This window comes from Azolla caroliniana, unplaced genomic scaffold, assembly GCF_043228905.1.
Source record: "Azolla caroliniana isolate FFs.n. ecotype wild unplaced genomic scaffold, voAzoCaro1.0.p SCAF_2, whole genome shotgun sequence".
Taxonomy (NCBI): Eukaryota; Viridiplantae; Streptophyta; class Polypodiopsida; order Salviniales; family Salviniaceae; genus Azolla; species Azolla caroliniana.
Window position 1 is genome coordinate 2,090,579 of NW_028230437.1, and position 16,076 is coordinate 2,106,654.

General features: G+C 34.8%; 2 protein-coding genes across 2 annotated transcripts; one reads left to right on the top strand and one right to left on the bottom strand.

Moving 5' to 3' along the window:
* Window positions 1-450: 450 nt before the first annotated feature.
* LOC147867051 (GTP-binding protein At2g22870-like) lies at window positions 451-3,492 on the bottom strand. The gene is made up of 5 exons (XM_087314737.1): window positions 3,254-3,492; window positions 2,804-3,073; window positions 1,861-1,930; window positions 1,301-1,463; window positions 451-1,132 (listed from the first exon to the last, which is right to left on the bottom strand). Exons 1-5 carry the CDS (start codon window positions 3,489-3,491, stop codon window positions 929-931), a joined length of 945 nt encoding a protein of 314 aa, XP_087170863.1. The 5' UTR covers window position 3,492; the 3' UTR covers window positions 451-928.
* Window positions 3,493-4,966: 1,474 nt separating this feature from the next.
* Window positions 4,967-14,760, top strand: LOC147867052 (uncharacterized). Its single transcript, XM_087339658.1, has 17 exons — window positions 4,967-5,225; window positions 6,471-6,898; window positions 6,977-7,064; window positions 7,206-7,370; window positions 7,464-7,854; window positions 9,007-9,125; window positions 9,207-9,279; window positions 9,689-9,900; window positions 10,031-10,093; window positions 10,252-10,444; window positions 11,362-11,541; window positions 11,643-11,798; window positions 12,154-12,294; window positions 12,637-12,771; window positions 12,885-13,055; window positions 14,103-14,162; window positions 14,257-14,760. The coding sequence occupies exons 1-17, from the start codon at window positions 5,179-5,181 to the stop codon at window positions 14,410-14,412; spliced, it is 2,778 nt and encodes a 925-aa protein (XP_087195784.1). The 5' UTR covers window positions 4,967-5,178; the 3' UTR covers window positions 14,413-14,760.
* The last annotated feature ends 1,316 nt before the right edge of the window (window positions 14,761-16,076 follow it).

Here is a 16,076-nt window from a genome sequence, read left to right on the forward strand (position 1 = left end):
TTGTGAGGCAGTCACTAAGACTAACAACTTTTTTAATTGGTAACCACCATTTGCTTACCTAAATTACAAAAATCTTCATTGGGCAAAAGTACAAATTATTTGTGCTACTACAAATCTTATCATTGGGTCTGCATAATGTTTTGCTATTTACTACAAGGGTATGCTACAATCACATCATATTCTTTTAATGCTTGCCATTTTCTTTCTCAAGCTTGTTACTTGCAATTTTCTAGAGTAGCACATTTAAGAAAATATACACCAGTAACAATGATCTGCTCTCAAATGTCAGGATTTAAGATGAAGGCCTGCACAACACAATAATCCGTTATTACTACCATTTAATATCAATTACTAAATTCAATATTAGTAAATGATGCTACACGCAAGACAGCACTTCAGTGTGTCCAATACCAAAAAGCAAAACAAAGACGCCTCAAATTCAAAAGTTACTTTAGAGAATAAAATGATTGATGTACAATTTCACCAAATACATCAAGTGAAAATAGGTTGTCTCAATGAAGTCAATTACAACTAAAATATAAGATGGTGATGTATGTTGAGTATATACAAATGATCTAATATTGTTATCTACTAGTTTTAGTGTATATTGTTGATTTGCTATAGAGAAACTCCTTGATGTGAACTTCATGGTCGCAGATGCTTTTATGTAATGCATCACTATTAGTGTTTTTGAAATATGTCAGAATAACTTCTGAATTTGTGTTAAATATTTTAAAAGAGGAATAACATGTGAAATGAAACATATTAAGGCTAGAGTAAATCCCTATACATTTCGGGCATTTCTTTCACAATATTTTACACCTTTTCCATAATGAAAACAAAACTCCTCGGATTAGTAGACAAGTTTCCTGAACATATTCAAAGGAAAATAGCATATAGATACAACGCAAGCCTTTTCAAGGTTGCATTAGCTGCTCCAGTAGTTCTTCAGTTGTTGTATATGCATCAACAACTCATTTCTCCCCTGATTCGTAACACAACTAGTCATGATCCAAGGTGGCATTTGATCATATGATTTCTTTAATAATCGCAAGAAATCTCGGATATTCTCTTCTAGTGCTGTCTTTTTCTTTGTTTTATCACATTTAGTAAAGACAATTGTTAAAGGAACCTGTTGCAAAAAGAAAAAGAAAAGGTCAAGTTTTCTCATAGATTTTAAGAAGCAAAAAATACATAATCAGAATATATTAGTATTTCAGCAAAAAGCGTATCCAGTATTTTTTCTTGTTTAAGAAACAGAACACTGCAAAAGTTCATATTTTCTGCTCATTACTATTACCTTATTTCGACCAAGCCAATCAGCACAATCAAGGTCAATCTGTTGTGGAGGAATGCTTGCATCAATAAGCAAGAGAACACTAACAAGACTATCCGAACGAAGGAAGTAACCTTTTGTGAAATTATTCCATGTGCTCCGGACATCAGTTGGTACGTTGGCAAATCTAGACATAAATATTTAGGAAAGAAATATATATCGAATCAGAATGATATTGCCAAAATATATGGAACAAGAATGGTAATGCAAGGATATATCACAAAAATGGTATTGCAAAAATATATTGTGAATATGATAATGCTGAAAAAGTTATGATATGTGTAAGCATATTGCAAAATCTATCTTGAAAATGATAGTTATAAAATGTATGTCCTGCGCAATAATGATGTTGCAAACTCGTGAGAGAATCATATGAACAACGAACATAAGCCTAGATCATTTGATTATCAATAGTACCTGATCCTTCATAAAATATTACCTTACATATATGCCTCTTCTTTCAACAATATATTGTAAACGTTTGTTCATTCAAAAGCAAAAAATATCTGTTGTTAGAGACTTACCCATATCCAGGAAGATCAACGAGATACCAAGTTTTATTGATTAAATAATGTGTGATTACTTGTGTTTTCCCTGTAAAGCACAAACATTTTCAAACCACCATTACGTAGAGCCTGTAAATATCATCGCTACAAGATGTGTACTTTTGAAATGCTGAAGTCGGCAGTAATAATACATGCATGCATGCATACATACATACATGACGAAACACAGCTGAATTATACCAAAACATGAACTATGCACTATCAAGATCATGTCTGAGGTCATACCTTAGCAACTATTCCAGAAGCCTCAAAACTGTGCTATTTTCAACTCTTTATAGAAAAGGAAAATCAACAAAAACACCCCCAACTTACTTGGTTAGGTATTTTAGTGGTACAACATTTACTATTAGATAGGGGTATCCAGGCAATTTTTGAACCTTTATAAACATCCCAACCAGGTAAGTTCAAGTTCATGTTCAAATATTCAAAATGCGTTTTATCAAATGAGGGCACATTTTACTATAGCAAAAGAATGCTTGCAAAAAACTACGAGTATATCTGGTTTTTCTTTGATATTTCTACAAATTCCCTTTGTTTTTCACAAGAATTTTAGCATAACTTTTATATATTTCTTTTCAAGTTTGTTTCGTTTATGAATATTTCTGACTTGCAAGTTCACATTTAGAAATTGGTATTTTATTGATTGAGGATTCATATTCTATGGCAAACACAAAACACAAGGCAACTTGATAAGAGAAAACTTCCCAGCATTTGAAATTATGGAACGAATACAGAAAAAATTTGCTAAATTAACCCAAGTTTTTGACATGTTTTACCCAAACATAAGGACAAATTGTTAAGCATCACTACATCAAGCAACATACACAAGTGATTTGTTAAGCAAAACATCTATTAAGCAAACAAATATCCCCAAGGCAGCCTATAAAGAAAGAAAAAAAACCTGGTTTTTTTGATGTTTCAGCGATTTCCTTTTGTTGTGAGAGGGCATTGATGAGGGAAGACTTTCCAACATTCGACCGACCAACTAGTGCAAACTCTGGAAGGCCATCATTGGGGCAATGGGCAGCGCGAGAACTCTCCTTAGCCATCACACAAGTGTGAACACGAAAATCTGAACTCTCGTGTGGACCAAGGAATATATTTGATCCTGGAAGCTTCTTCAAAGAACTCAAATCTTCGCAAAGAATTGCACTTGGTGGTATGAACATTCCTTTATAGAGAAGAACAAAATAACCCAAAAATATTTCACTAAAAAATTGTGCACTAAGCTAGGAGGTATGAACAAATACCTTTTTAGAGAAAAAAAATTTAAAAACTGACATTGCTTCTTCTTTAAATAATTCAAAAATACGATTCTCTTGCTATGAAGAGGTATGAACGTGGTACATACCTTTAAGAGAAGATAGTTCTTCTTTGTTGTTGATTTTCTTCTTTAACTCAGAGATGGGTTCTTCTGTGACAATCTCCAGCTTCTCTAGTGGTTTCTTTCTGTGTGAGGAGGCCATGGATGAGGTACTTTGGGAGGTATGAGTCGTGGCCCATCTTCTCAATTGAGGCCATGGTGAAGAAGAAGGCTCGCAGAGGCGACAAAGACGATGGATACATGCAGAGCTCGTCGCGGTAGCCATGGAGCTTGAAGCTTGAAGCTATTCTAAGGTTGGGAAGCATATATATATATATATATGTATGTATGTATGTATGTATGTATGTATGTATGTATGTATATGAAATTCCTGGAATACCCCTGGATGGATCTCGAATTCCAGAAAAAGAAGAAGAAAGAAAGATATATTAACATCTCGAAAATACCATAATTCATCGCTACCCTCGAGCTCTCCTATACTCGATCGAAATGTATGCACAATTAAGACTCAATTGATGAGTGTTCCTAGACTGAAGAACGGTAGTGGAGACACACGTAACACATATCCAATTGGAAGCCCATCCGGTTCTAAAGGTAGTCTAGTCAGTCGGCAAAGTTGCCAACGTTTATGTATTATTACTTACACTACATTGGAAGGCTGTGAAGTAAGTCCCACAATATTCGTATATTGTTCGAAAATGTTCATCAAAGTCCCCTCCTGTTCTTAATTAACGAATGGAAGACTATGGACATACATTCCTTGGAAATTTAGGAACTTAATGGCGAAAGTGTATGCCTTTCGAGTTGGCTACTCTCAAGGTGTGACATAGCAAACTCGCTTATTGAATACTTCAAAAATAAAATCATGACTTAGATCCAATGAATCTGAGATCCACAACAAACGTTCCATCAAATCTGTTTACAAATAACTTTGTGGGTATTCACCTTAACACCCTTGCTAAGTTGCTTTTCAAAAAAACATCGGAACACCTATATGCAATAATAAATTAGGTTATATTTAATCACCAAGTGCTCTTAAATACAAAAGCAACTTTCACTAGTTTATGAAAACTGAAGTTTGGAATGTGTTCGTTGTTATAACTTAATAGAAAGTGGGAACACTATGGTTGAAGAGTGACAAGTTTCATTGTCTACTACTATATAGGACCTCCTCAATTAGGAGCTTGACAAGTCAATATCCTTAGGCAAAATAAGTTAACTCATTAGCCTTACTCATGATTCGTTATGCCCTTGAATTAGATGATATGAGCAAGTGTATTCATGCATCAACTTTCTTAATTATGTGCGCAATATTAATCTTCATTTGATTAGGAGCAAACAAAACACGTGTATTCACATATAATCTTTATTAGTTACACGCCTAATCTTATTTTCTACATGCAATTAGGAACAATATAAACATGTGTATTCCCTTAACGACTTTCTTAATTACGTACATAATGTTAATATTCATTCAATCAAGAACAACTCGGAGTGCATGTATTCACTGATCAACGTTCCTAATTACACACGCGATCTTAAATTTTATGTGGTTAGGAGACATAAAAAAACACCATTAAGTTTCTTAACGATGTGCCTAATCTTAATGTCACGTGATTTGAGTCTGAAAGTAAAAAAAAAGTCTAATTTCCTTATAAAAATATCCCAAATTTATAAATATTAATTTGCAAATTAATTTTGTAGAGATGGATAGAAAGACCTAAAAATACAAGGAGAACAAACAAAACAATATACACACAAATTTGTGGTAGAGCGATTGCCATCAGTTTCTGCGACAAAGCAGAAAGCTCATCATCAACGTCTTCGTCCTCTTCTTTACACAGAAAATAGCTATGAAGAAACCCTAACAGAAAGAAAGCAAAGAAACCCCTCATTCCTTTTCTCCCTCCCTCGCTCTCATACATATACATAATTGTACTCATAGGTACAAGATGCCAACAATTACTCCTCCATTGAGCTTCGCTGACTTGAGACATAGGTGAGTAATTCTACTTTATTTCTTCCGTTTTCTGTCCGGTTTAATTTCTTATTTCTACTATTATTTTTTGAGTATCAGCCATAATAGGTCCTTTGGAGATATTGATTTTTTTCTTTGTTACTTAATTTTTTTTACGTATTAGCTATCATGGATCCTTTGGAAAAACTCTATTTTTATATTTTAGTATTAGCTATAATGGGTCCTTGGGAGACCTCGAATTTTCCTCTCGATTTTATCTTAGTTTTTTTATTTGCCAGAATGATTCGTTAGTGAACATAGATTCTTCTCTGGTTTATTATCTTCATATTTTGTTATAGCTATATTGGTTTTTTAGCGTTTTCTCTTTTTTTGAAATATTAACTATGATGGGTCATTTTGAGGCGTCATTTTTTCTTTCTTTCTTGGTTATTGAGTACAAGCAACACTGGATTTTCTGGAAGCATCCGTTTTCTATGTTTATTTTGATAGTTTGAAAAATAACTACACTTGGTTCTTTGAAAGCATTATTCATTTTCCATGTTCCTTTCTTGATTGCTATATTATTTGTGACAATGTGCCTTTTGAAGCATTTCGTTTTCAATGTTTCCAGTTAGATTTTCCCCTGTGCTACCTGTAATTGGAAGGCTGTTTGGAAGTTTCAAATTTTTTATTTTTGAAGCATTTCCGTTTCCATGTTTTCTGCTTGATTTTGGCTTTGGTGCTAGCTGTAATTGGTAGGCTCTTTATAAGCTTCAAATTTCTATTATTCTATTTTCTATCCATTTTTTCAATGATAGCGACGGTATTGTATTGCTTAATAAGTTCTTCAAATCTTCATTTTTAAATATTTAAAAAAATATTATCTGTATGGCCTGTAATGGGTTCTTCGGAAGCATCAGATTTTTCCATGTTTTTGATTTGCTTTCGTTACTTTATGTATATATTATGTATTGAGGCCAGGCAGTTTAATTGTCGATCCTTTAGTAAACGACATGGTGATTTAGCGTTCTTGGAAGCTTGAACATCTTTTTCCTGTTCATTGTGTGTTTTGTATTTGGTATTTGAATATTAATTAAATGTATCCCTGGATGGCATTGCCTTCTTTCTATTTGATGTTCAATGAGTTGTTGGAGGTGCCATTTCAATTTTTTTTCAGTCTTTGGTATATTGCATGTACTTTTTGGAGCATTAGATTAGCTAAATGTAAATTAATGTCCTTGGTTAATGGGTCCTCACATTTATTAATTTTTCCTTCTTGTGTTGCAGCTCTTCCATCCACCCTCTCTCTTTCTCCATCTACCCAATTCGCAAGGTTTTGCGGAACTCTCAATCCCATGGTCTGGTTCTTCATAAGCTCTGCTGGGTTATCTACAGAGAACACTATCATCAGCAGGGGAATCGTGCTCGAAGGTTTTTTACATTTGCAAGCTCAGATGATGGCAATGGTGTCTCTTCCAATAGTGATACAAGCGCTTATGTAGAAATAGAGCTAGAAGAGACAAGATCAAAGCTTAATGCATCTTTTCAGCTTAGTGAAGCCGGAGTTGATTATACCCAAGCTTTACATGAAGCAGCGAGGAAGTTCCAATTAGCTGCGGAACAACATGAGTCACTAAGAAAAAATGGTTGGTTTTCAAAGTCATGGCTAGGAGTCGATCAAATTTCTTGGATAAAGCCTGTTTCTTATCAGGCAAGTTGAAAGGCTATGTTTTATAATGAAATATTTTTCAATATCCACTCTTACTTTCTCAATGATATATCTGTATAGGCAGCCGTCCATTCCTTGTTACAAGCTGTCCTTGAAATTGCATCGAGAGGTCATGGAGGGGATAGAGATACCCATGTTTTTGTACAGAGAAGGTAACTCTATACTCATTGAAATATTTGAGCATTGTATACTTGGTAATCTTTCGTGTTGCCTGTGATTGACCGTATTTATGTCTTTTCTTTTACCAAACTCAATTGTTATTTCTGTTCTTCTGAAATTTGATTTGTATGCAGCATTTCTCGGCAACTTAACCCACTTCAGGAGTCTATTAATCAGCAGTTTTCAGCTAGAAACACCAATGTAGATGCCTATTTCTGGTCTGAACAGCATCCTCTTGCAGTGGCAAGTTTTGTGGACTTGCTGGAACGTGATCCAAGATTCACAACTGTTACTTCAGTGTATGTCTCTTATAGTAGTGACAAAGTGATCAAACAATTCTGCATATATATTTCAAAGTTTGATTTATGGCACCATTTTGTTTTTCCTAATAGAGGCTGGGAGGGTGCATCTGTGTGCCCTAGCATTGCAAGTGATGTGAGTCTTATGACCCTGGCAATCAGCAGTGCAGCTGCAATAGTAAAACTTGGATCAGCAAAGCTCTCCTGTGCTCCCTTTTTCTCAACTTTAATGGACGAGATAGGCCGATTAATGGATATGCTTGTGGATTTTCTGGCCATCGACCAAGTTTACAACTTTGCATCCAGTGTGGGTCTCCGGAATCAGTTTCTTGGTTACTTTGGTCCACGAGCTGTGAGATGCCAATATTCTGGTGAAGGAGGGGAAGAAAGAACATTTTGGGTTGACATTGTACAGAAGCTTCTACGGGGTGCTATAGTTAGGGAACACATAAGAACAAAGCTGACAGCTTATGATAGCATTGAGGTATGGTTTATTCACCTTGTTACATGACTTTGTGGTCTTAAAGCAGGCACACATCTAAATACTTGATAGAAGGTACAACTTGACTTTCACATGGCAAACTTATATCGGGAAAAAAAACTTTTGAATGTTTCTTGCCTTCGAATAATCCAATCTTTCCGACCACAAAATTGAAACATTATTGTCTCGGAAAACTGAAGTTAAAACAAGAAAGAAATAAAAGGTGTATTAACATCTCTTTAGATGCCAAAATGTCATAGGAGACCAAGAAATGGTAAACTCATAATTTCTATTCATGCAGAAAGAAAAGATCATTGAGCTGACTGTAAACTAAGTATAAAATATAGTCTAGTATGTAAATAAATGAGGAACTGTAGTAATGAACGCAGCTGTCCGTCTGAGGTGAGAAGCAACATGATCTTGCCTAGAGAATCCCAAATATCCTTGTGAGTATCATCTCAAAATGTAGGTATTGAAGAGCTCCCTTTTTTGTACCTAAACTGGTTTAAATTAGACAGCATGTGCAAGAATCTCTCTCTCTCTCTCTCCCTCTTTCAATTAACTATAATATACATTCATTATCAACCCTCTTTCTCTCTCTCAATTAGCTTTGACTCAATAATAATCGTTCATTTCATCAACTCTCATTTGAATAGTGTTGCGTGCTCATCATTTTTACAAGATATGCAGCATGGAAAATATTTCCTCATCAATTGTTATCCTGAAAATGAGAAGTGATGGAGACATACCCATGCATGTAGAAAATACTTCATTGAAATTTATTGGCTTGTTTCTTATTTATAAGACTATATGGAAAAGAAACACAATTTCGAGATGCCATTTCTCCTCGCAAACAAAACTGCAACCGAAAGGTATATACAGATTATGAGTTTCTATGGAGCTAAAAATAAATAGCAATGCAGGATTAGAATTTGGAATAAGGTTTACAGGCCAAAAACGGCAGTGTTTTCAGTTTGGAAATTTGAGGAAAGAAACCGAAGTATGTATACAAAAAAGGAAAAGTACAGCATAAATTTCAGGATTCTGTATTCTGTTTGGATTGTTGAGTGTATTGTAGTGGTTGTGGTTATCTGAAGCAGCTATTCAATGCAGTGTTCATTGGCAGTTAAAATTACTTAAAATTGTGTATGTCAGGTACTAGAAAGAGATTTGGCAGTTTTTGGCTTTTTTGCTGCCTTAGGAAGGAGAACTCAAAGATTCCTTATTGCTAATAATTGTGGTGATTCAGATGAAACCATTGCAGATTTACTGCGGTAAGCTGTTCAGGGTCACGTTGACGCAATTGATTACGTAATTGCTAATCCCCTGTTTTAATAATAAAACTTACACTCCAGGTATCTAATTGGAGGTAGCATTTCATTCTATCCTCAGCTTGCTTCCCTTAATACTTACGAGCTCTTCATTGAGGTACGTCTGAGTTTGGTCCGTGTCACTCAAAAAACTTTATATAGTTGTAACAGTAATAGCAAGCTATTACTAACATTATTGGACCTCTCATCCTTAGGGGTATAAACTAATTCTAAACACTGTTAATGTCCTACAAAGTATAGGCAGAAAAAGAAGAAGAAAGAAAGATATATTAACATCTCGAAAATACCATAATGCACTGCTTAGGAGATTTGACAAAGTTCACAAATATTTATGTCAATTCATCAATGGGAGTAACAAAAGAAAAATGTCTTTCTACATTAAATATCATGAATAATCAACAATCAGGGCTGCTGCCTGATCATTGAAACTGAAAATTTCCACCCTCTGAAAATTTGAGATTTCAGTGAATAGTATGATGTTTAAGGCACTTGACATGCTCATGTAGGTTGCCTGTGAGGAGATGGAATGGCTACCTTTCTATCCTGCCCCTGCTTCAACATCAAGTAATGGACATAACGAACAATCATCATCACCAAATTTGGAAGCTATTATTCTAGGTTTAGATCAATGCTCACAATGGATTAGTGACTTTTTAAAATATGGCACTTGGGTTCAACAACCGGCTGGTGCCCGTGCATTATCTTTCCTGTTAAGAAGGTAGAATAAAAGTGCACATGAATTGTGGATGGCTGGACTGTATAAATGGAGTAGAAATGATATATATTATAGGTCTAATGCTATTCATGATTTGTATTTTAAGTTGTAACATTTGAAGTCCCTATTCCAGCCAAGCTCGGTTGAATGAGTGCAATCAATCATACCCTAATACAACCCATCAAAAGACATCCAAGTGAGTGGTATAGCGTTCTGTTTGAATTTTTTCTTTCTAAATATCTAACCTAGTTTCAAGGATGCATGGGGAGCAGGATATATTAATGATGATATTGATAGCCAAAACTACCTTCAGTAGTGTTATCCTGATTTTTGCAAATAGTTTGATTTGGCCAGCAAAAGTTCAATGGATATGGCACTTCAAGCTTCATCCTTTAAGGATATAGGAACTGGTACTGGGATAAGAAACAAGAGCTCACCTGATTCAGAGATCTACAGGAAAAACTTCAACTCTTATGAGAAGATGAACGAACAAGATATGGATTTGGATGGTGCTGGAAAGATGGAACAGCTAATACTTTTTGACAAGGTTTTTGAAACCCTCCTCAATTTTCTTGTTACTGAAATAATATGTAATATACAACTTAATAGAAGTTAACTATTTCTTTCTATCAGTTTGTTGAAGCATTTAACAACTAGTATCAAGAAGACTTTATTACTACTTGTGAGCCATAATTTGTCCAAGAGGCTTATGACATTTGTCTATGTGGTATCATAGAGAATTTCATAGGGTCAATAAGAAGTACAAGTAAAGATTTATAAGCAAGTTAAGGATATTTGATGAGTTAGTCCATTCTCGTAGGCAAGGCTTTCGCTAGATAACGTCTTCTCTCCACAATGTCCCTGAAGTCCATGGCAATGTGCTGTCTGAGGTTTTGGCTTTTATTGATTTGATAGCATGATGTGGTACATATTTTTTACTTTTATTGATTTGATCCCATGAAGTGTGTAAGTCTGTTGATATACCTACTTGTTTTCATAAGCTCTCACATTAGATGCTTTCCAGATTTTCTCTTGGCTCTATTTAACAAAGGGTTAAGAATTCACATTGGCTACATCCTATCCCATAGTAGTAAAAAGGATTAAATATTGCCTTCAATGACTATAATTAGGTTGGTTACATCCTAATTCTTGGGAGTGTAAAAAAAATAAAATTGGCTTCAATAATTGTAATTTTCTTTTTTTTGTTTTCTTCTTTTTCTTATTCTTCATTGTGCCCACTCTGTCAATCTGGAAGGTAAATACTGTTTATTAAATCCCCGTGACAACCTTAAAAAGTATTTATTTATTCAGAGATTCCCTAAACCTAGAGTCATGCGTAATGATAGAAATGCTACATCCTTGAATGGCCTTGCTTTGCTGAATATATCTTAGAAGAATGCTGTATAATAGTTTGTCAACAGTGGAATATTTTTAACATCATTATAATTGAACTAAACCGAACAGGAGTTGCAAGATGTAGATGAAGCCTTAAGAAGATTAGAATGCTTGTTACCAGAGCAAGAGGGTCCAGGAAAAGGATATCTTACTGCAGCTTGCACAAATCTTGAAACAATACGCCGATTGAAAAAAGAAGTGGAGATGCTTGAAGATTCGCTAAGGAAAAAAGCTAAGGCCATGTTGCAGGTGTCTGGATGATTCTACCTCTTGCCAATGTCTTTATGAGCATTGAAAAAATATATGGAGAAGAATCCTCACTTTTGTGTTTGTGTTTGAACACCAAACAGGCAGAGAGCCCACTACTTCAGCAACAGAGAAGGGAGAAAAACAGGCGAGGAAAGATAAGCTCGCAGTCTGATAGACAGCAAGAACAAATAAGGCATTTGCAAATCTTTGTTATCTGTTTTTCAATGATATTAATCTTGTGGCACAGTATCCTAATTATTTGATGATATTATTTGAACTTAAAAACAGGTCAAGCAATGACGCCAGCAAGCTAGAGTGGGTTTCCAAGGTATTGTGGAAGTTTAGGGGAACATTTGATAGTAACTTGCAAATTTCAGAAACGATACAAAAAGTTGAAAGGAAATCAAAAGAGAGAATGAGAGAAACAAAAAGAAAAATTGTCTTTTTCTATGTTAGCTTATTAAATTTTAATTGTCTTGAAATATAATGACGCATAACAATCAGGTTTGGGGGGGTATAATGAACTATTCATCACTTCACCTTACGCATGACAGTTCTTGCATAATAATAAACCCAAAATATTTGCATCTAACCTTTCATATCATCTTCCAGGAAGATGGAGTAGCATCACCTCTTACCCTTCCAGAAGCTTCTTCAACTACAGAGATTGATAGTTTTGAGCTTTTGAGGCAGGAATTGATGGATCTTGAAAGGCGTGTGAAAGAAACTTCAGGCAAGCATTTAAATGGGCAGGCAAGACTTTCATCGCTAGAATCTTCCCACTGTAAATGAGAAACGTGTTCAGTTAATTGTAGAGACCAAAATTCATTAAAAGGAGTCCACTTGGAAACTCCTACTCCTTTTATGTGTGCATACTTTTTCTCTAAGACTTTCATCACTTGAATCTTCCCACTGTAAATGAGAAATGTGTTTATTAAATTGTAAGCATAGGCTTTATAGAGACCAAAATGCATTGAAAGGAGCCCTCTTGCAAACTCTTAACTCCTTTTATTTGTGCATACTTTTTCTCTGTTTGGGCGTATATTCAAGCCACAGCATGTATTTTAGTTGAAATCTTGGCATTGTTTCTTCCAGGATACATCATTTCAGAGCAGTGGAGGTGAAGATGAGGGCAAACTGTCATCTGTATCAAGTGGTGCAAGTAATGAAGCTTCTATTAAGGGAGATATTATCACCCAATCCTTAGAGAAGATCAAAGAAACAACTACTGTAATACATTCTTTTCTTTGTTCTGATGAATGCCACTATATGTTTCTTTCATACCAATAACCATATAACTTTTAACAGCTAGTTCAAGATTTAAATTGGTTACATTTAAACAGGATGTTTGGAGGGGAACACAGCTACTTGCAACAGATGTTGCTGCAGCTACAGCGCTTCTGAAAAGGAGTGCTTCTGGTGAGGAGTTAACAGAAAGGGAAAATAAGGTTTTGAAAAGGACATTAACCGACATGGCTTCTGTCATACCAATTGGAATTCTGATGCTTCTACCTGTAAGACTCTTCCATGACCTTCATCATGTTTCTGATATTCCATCACTAGTTAGAAAGGTCATAACCCTACGTGAATGTCTTTGAAGGCATACCACTTCAGGGAGGTTTAAGGTAGATGCAAATTCAATGAATAACATTGGTTTAAAAAGCAGTGATTCAGGACTCCAAATAACGTAATGCTCTGCATATATGATGTATCTAGCATTCAACTGCACATATATGTATGTAAATATGTATAATCGATACAAATGTTCATGGGCACATATAGGGGCATTTATCACACAAATTTCTGGTTCAAATTTTTATCTCCTTCGTGATGCTAAACAGAAAGAAAGCACAATCTAATGTATCTTAAAAGGCCAAACAAGATATTACATCTTAAAATGTCACCTCATCTATGAGAACAACCAACAGAAATGTAACTACATTAAAAATAAATAAAAAAGTGAATAAAGAATATCGTCATCTAAAGATGTAAGATTCTCAAGTCAGATAGCTTGTAGTTTGTTTTTGAAAGATATCCACAATGGTTGATCCAGAATGGAGAGATCTCTGAAGTGAGGGAAGCACCTGTTATTGCTAGAGATAACAGGGATAATTGCCTTTATTTGTTGATGACGAGGGTGGCGTAATCCTGGTCCACAAGGTTGGCATGCACAACAAATTGATATTGCTTATCTAGTGTACCCCCTTTGCATTGTCCTTGTCGGAACCCCACTTGTGCAGCCATTGATTGACTTGTAGCATGAGTAGAAGTGATGGGGTTAAAGAAAGTTGTGATTGTTGTTTGTATGGTTGTATTGTTTTTTTCCTTCAACTTCTCCCTGTGTCTCGAGTTCTAACAAAAATAGTCCCAAGCACCGTTGGTCCTCATATTCCAGTGCCTTGCATAGTGGACCACAGGCCTAGTTAAAGAGGTTATGTTATGTCCTTATTTCTTAAAAAACAGTATGGCGTTCTTCTGGTTCTGCTCCATATGTGTATGACATGATCAGTTGGAAATAGAATAATGTCTTTTGCTGATGGTATTTAAATGCATCCACACAGGTCACAGCTGTGGGACATGCAGCAATTCTTGCAGCAATACAGAGATATGCCCCTGGAATGGTAGGAAACATGGAATGCATCACTTCTCTGCCTATGGAATACTTTAAAAAAGACATGTTTATTTTTATTAATGTGTCCATATCAAAACTGACAGATACCATCTGCATATGCGCGAGAAAGGCTTGACCTCATCAAACAACTAGAACAGATTAGAGAGATGGGCAATGCAGATAGTTGGGATGAAAAAAAGGTACTTACTCTTCCGAGTGCAGACACAAATGTACAGAGTAGCAGAGGGTCAGATGATTGATTAATTGGTTTCATTGATGTATGTAAATTATGGTTTTTGGCATCATAGAGAACTGGTGAAACTGATTATTCAAATTTCCTCTGATTCTCCATTAAACGAAGTGTATATGGAGGAGACATCTTTGATCATAAGACATTCATTAAAGAATTCAGATTACATGTGAAAAATATAAAATATTGGAGTTAATTTTAACCACATGTGAATTGGACCCATTTCATTATATGATATGTACAGTAAAAGACTAGTAACTGGAACAAGGGCATATGTACAATACATGTCCATTGGGTGTAAGGGTGATGTACCCATTATTTGAATAATTTTATATAACAGCCAGATTGTATTGAAGTATTTAACCTTGTCTATCTAAATTGTATGGTTGTGAGCATTAAAAGTAGAAGACTTTTGTTAACATTGTCGAGCAGAATATAGAACTCCGTAAATAAAACAAAAACAGCTCCCATGCTAGTACGAAAATGGGCTGTAATTTTCAACTGCTTAAATATAATGGAAATAGAACAAACTGTAATTAATTGAGATGAAGTTGACTGTATTCCAACAAGTAAATTCTCAATAAATCTGATTATTTTTTATGCAACAGAAGAATTAAATGTTCCTAAAGTACTCTTGTTAGGCTGTGTAATTGTTATGTACCTTGATATGGTGAACATTGAATACTGCTTCCTATATAACAAAATTGCTAAGGAAGCAGAAAAACGCATTCAATGAAGCTACCTGAATGTTAGACCAACACTAGGATATATCCAAAGAGTTTCTTTATTGCTGTACCCTGAAAGTTCATGGTAATAGCCTTATGGAGGTATGCAAACAAATACTAAAGATGTTTATGTGATCTTGCGACTCTTTGATCATGAAGGTTTTTGTGAACAAATTAATTCATAAAGATTGATGACCATGTAAGTCTTCATGCAAAGAAGTTCAAATGTTCTTTGAGTCAGAAATCCAAAATGACTTTATAAGAACCTTGACATGATTATTTTTGGAGGTAGTTTGAGATCCAAAAAATGGTTAATGACCTTGTCAATTTATCTCTCCCTCAAATGGAGACACATTGGAATATAAGAGCAATGTGTTTTACGTGTGGGGGAGAATATAATAGCAATGTGGCTCAGAAATTCTCAAAGAGGGCAAATATACAAGGTATAAGTTAATACTTCAATAATTAATATTATTTTGTTTTCATTTGTATGTAATCTAATCTACCATTAACATCGTGATTAACCTACTTAAATAAAAATCTAGACTCAAGTTATGTTCAATCCTACATTGTTAGCTATTGGTGGAGCCTATGTTGGGTTCAAGACCCCTAACTATATCAAAAAACTCTTTACGAAAAACCTTTTCACACCTCAATCACCACCTGTAGGTAAGAGGCTTGATGCTTGTCTGCACACTTAGTTCTCTTTTGGCACATTCAAGAGTTAATCTTGTTCTCTTTATACTTAAGTTGTTTTCATGAATATTTGACAATGTATAGAATTGCCATTTACTAATAAATCTATAAACGAGCATTAGGTGAATCAAATCCCTGAACGCAAAATGATAAAAAGAACTTTTAGATTACAGTTATAAATCTATAAACGAGCATTGAAGGAATCAAACACTAGAAAGAAAAATGATAAAAGAAAACTTATAGTTTTAGATTC

Bases quoted from the DNA above. Each gene is read 5' to 3' on its own strand.
- LOC147867051 (XM_087314737.1), bottom strand. From the start codon at position 3,491: ATGGCTACCGCGACGAGCTCTGCATGTATCCATCGTCTTTGTCGCCTC. The intron at 1,464-1,860 runs GTAAGTCTCTAA...ATTTATGTCTAG, and splicing joins GTTGATCTTCCTGGATATGG to ATTTGCCAACGTACCAACTG. The intron at 1,133-1,300 runs GTAATAGTAATG...TTTTTGCAACAG, and splicing joins ATTGGCTTGGTCGAAATAAG to GTTCCTTTAACAATTGTCTT.
- LOC147867052 (XM_087339658.1), top strand. From the start codon at position 5,179: ATGCCAACAATTACTCCTCCATTGAGCTTCGCTGACTTGAGACATAG. The intron at 10,094-10,251 runs GTGAGTGGTATA...TGATTTGGCCAG, and splicing joins ACCCATCAAAAGACATCCAA to CAAAAGTTCAATGGATATGG. The intron at 10,445-11,361 runs GTTTTTGAAACC...TAAACCGAACAG, and splicing joins AGCTAATACTTTTTGACAAG to GAGTTGCAAGATGTAGATGA.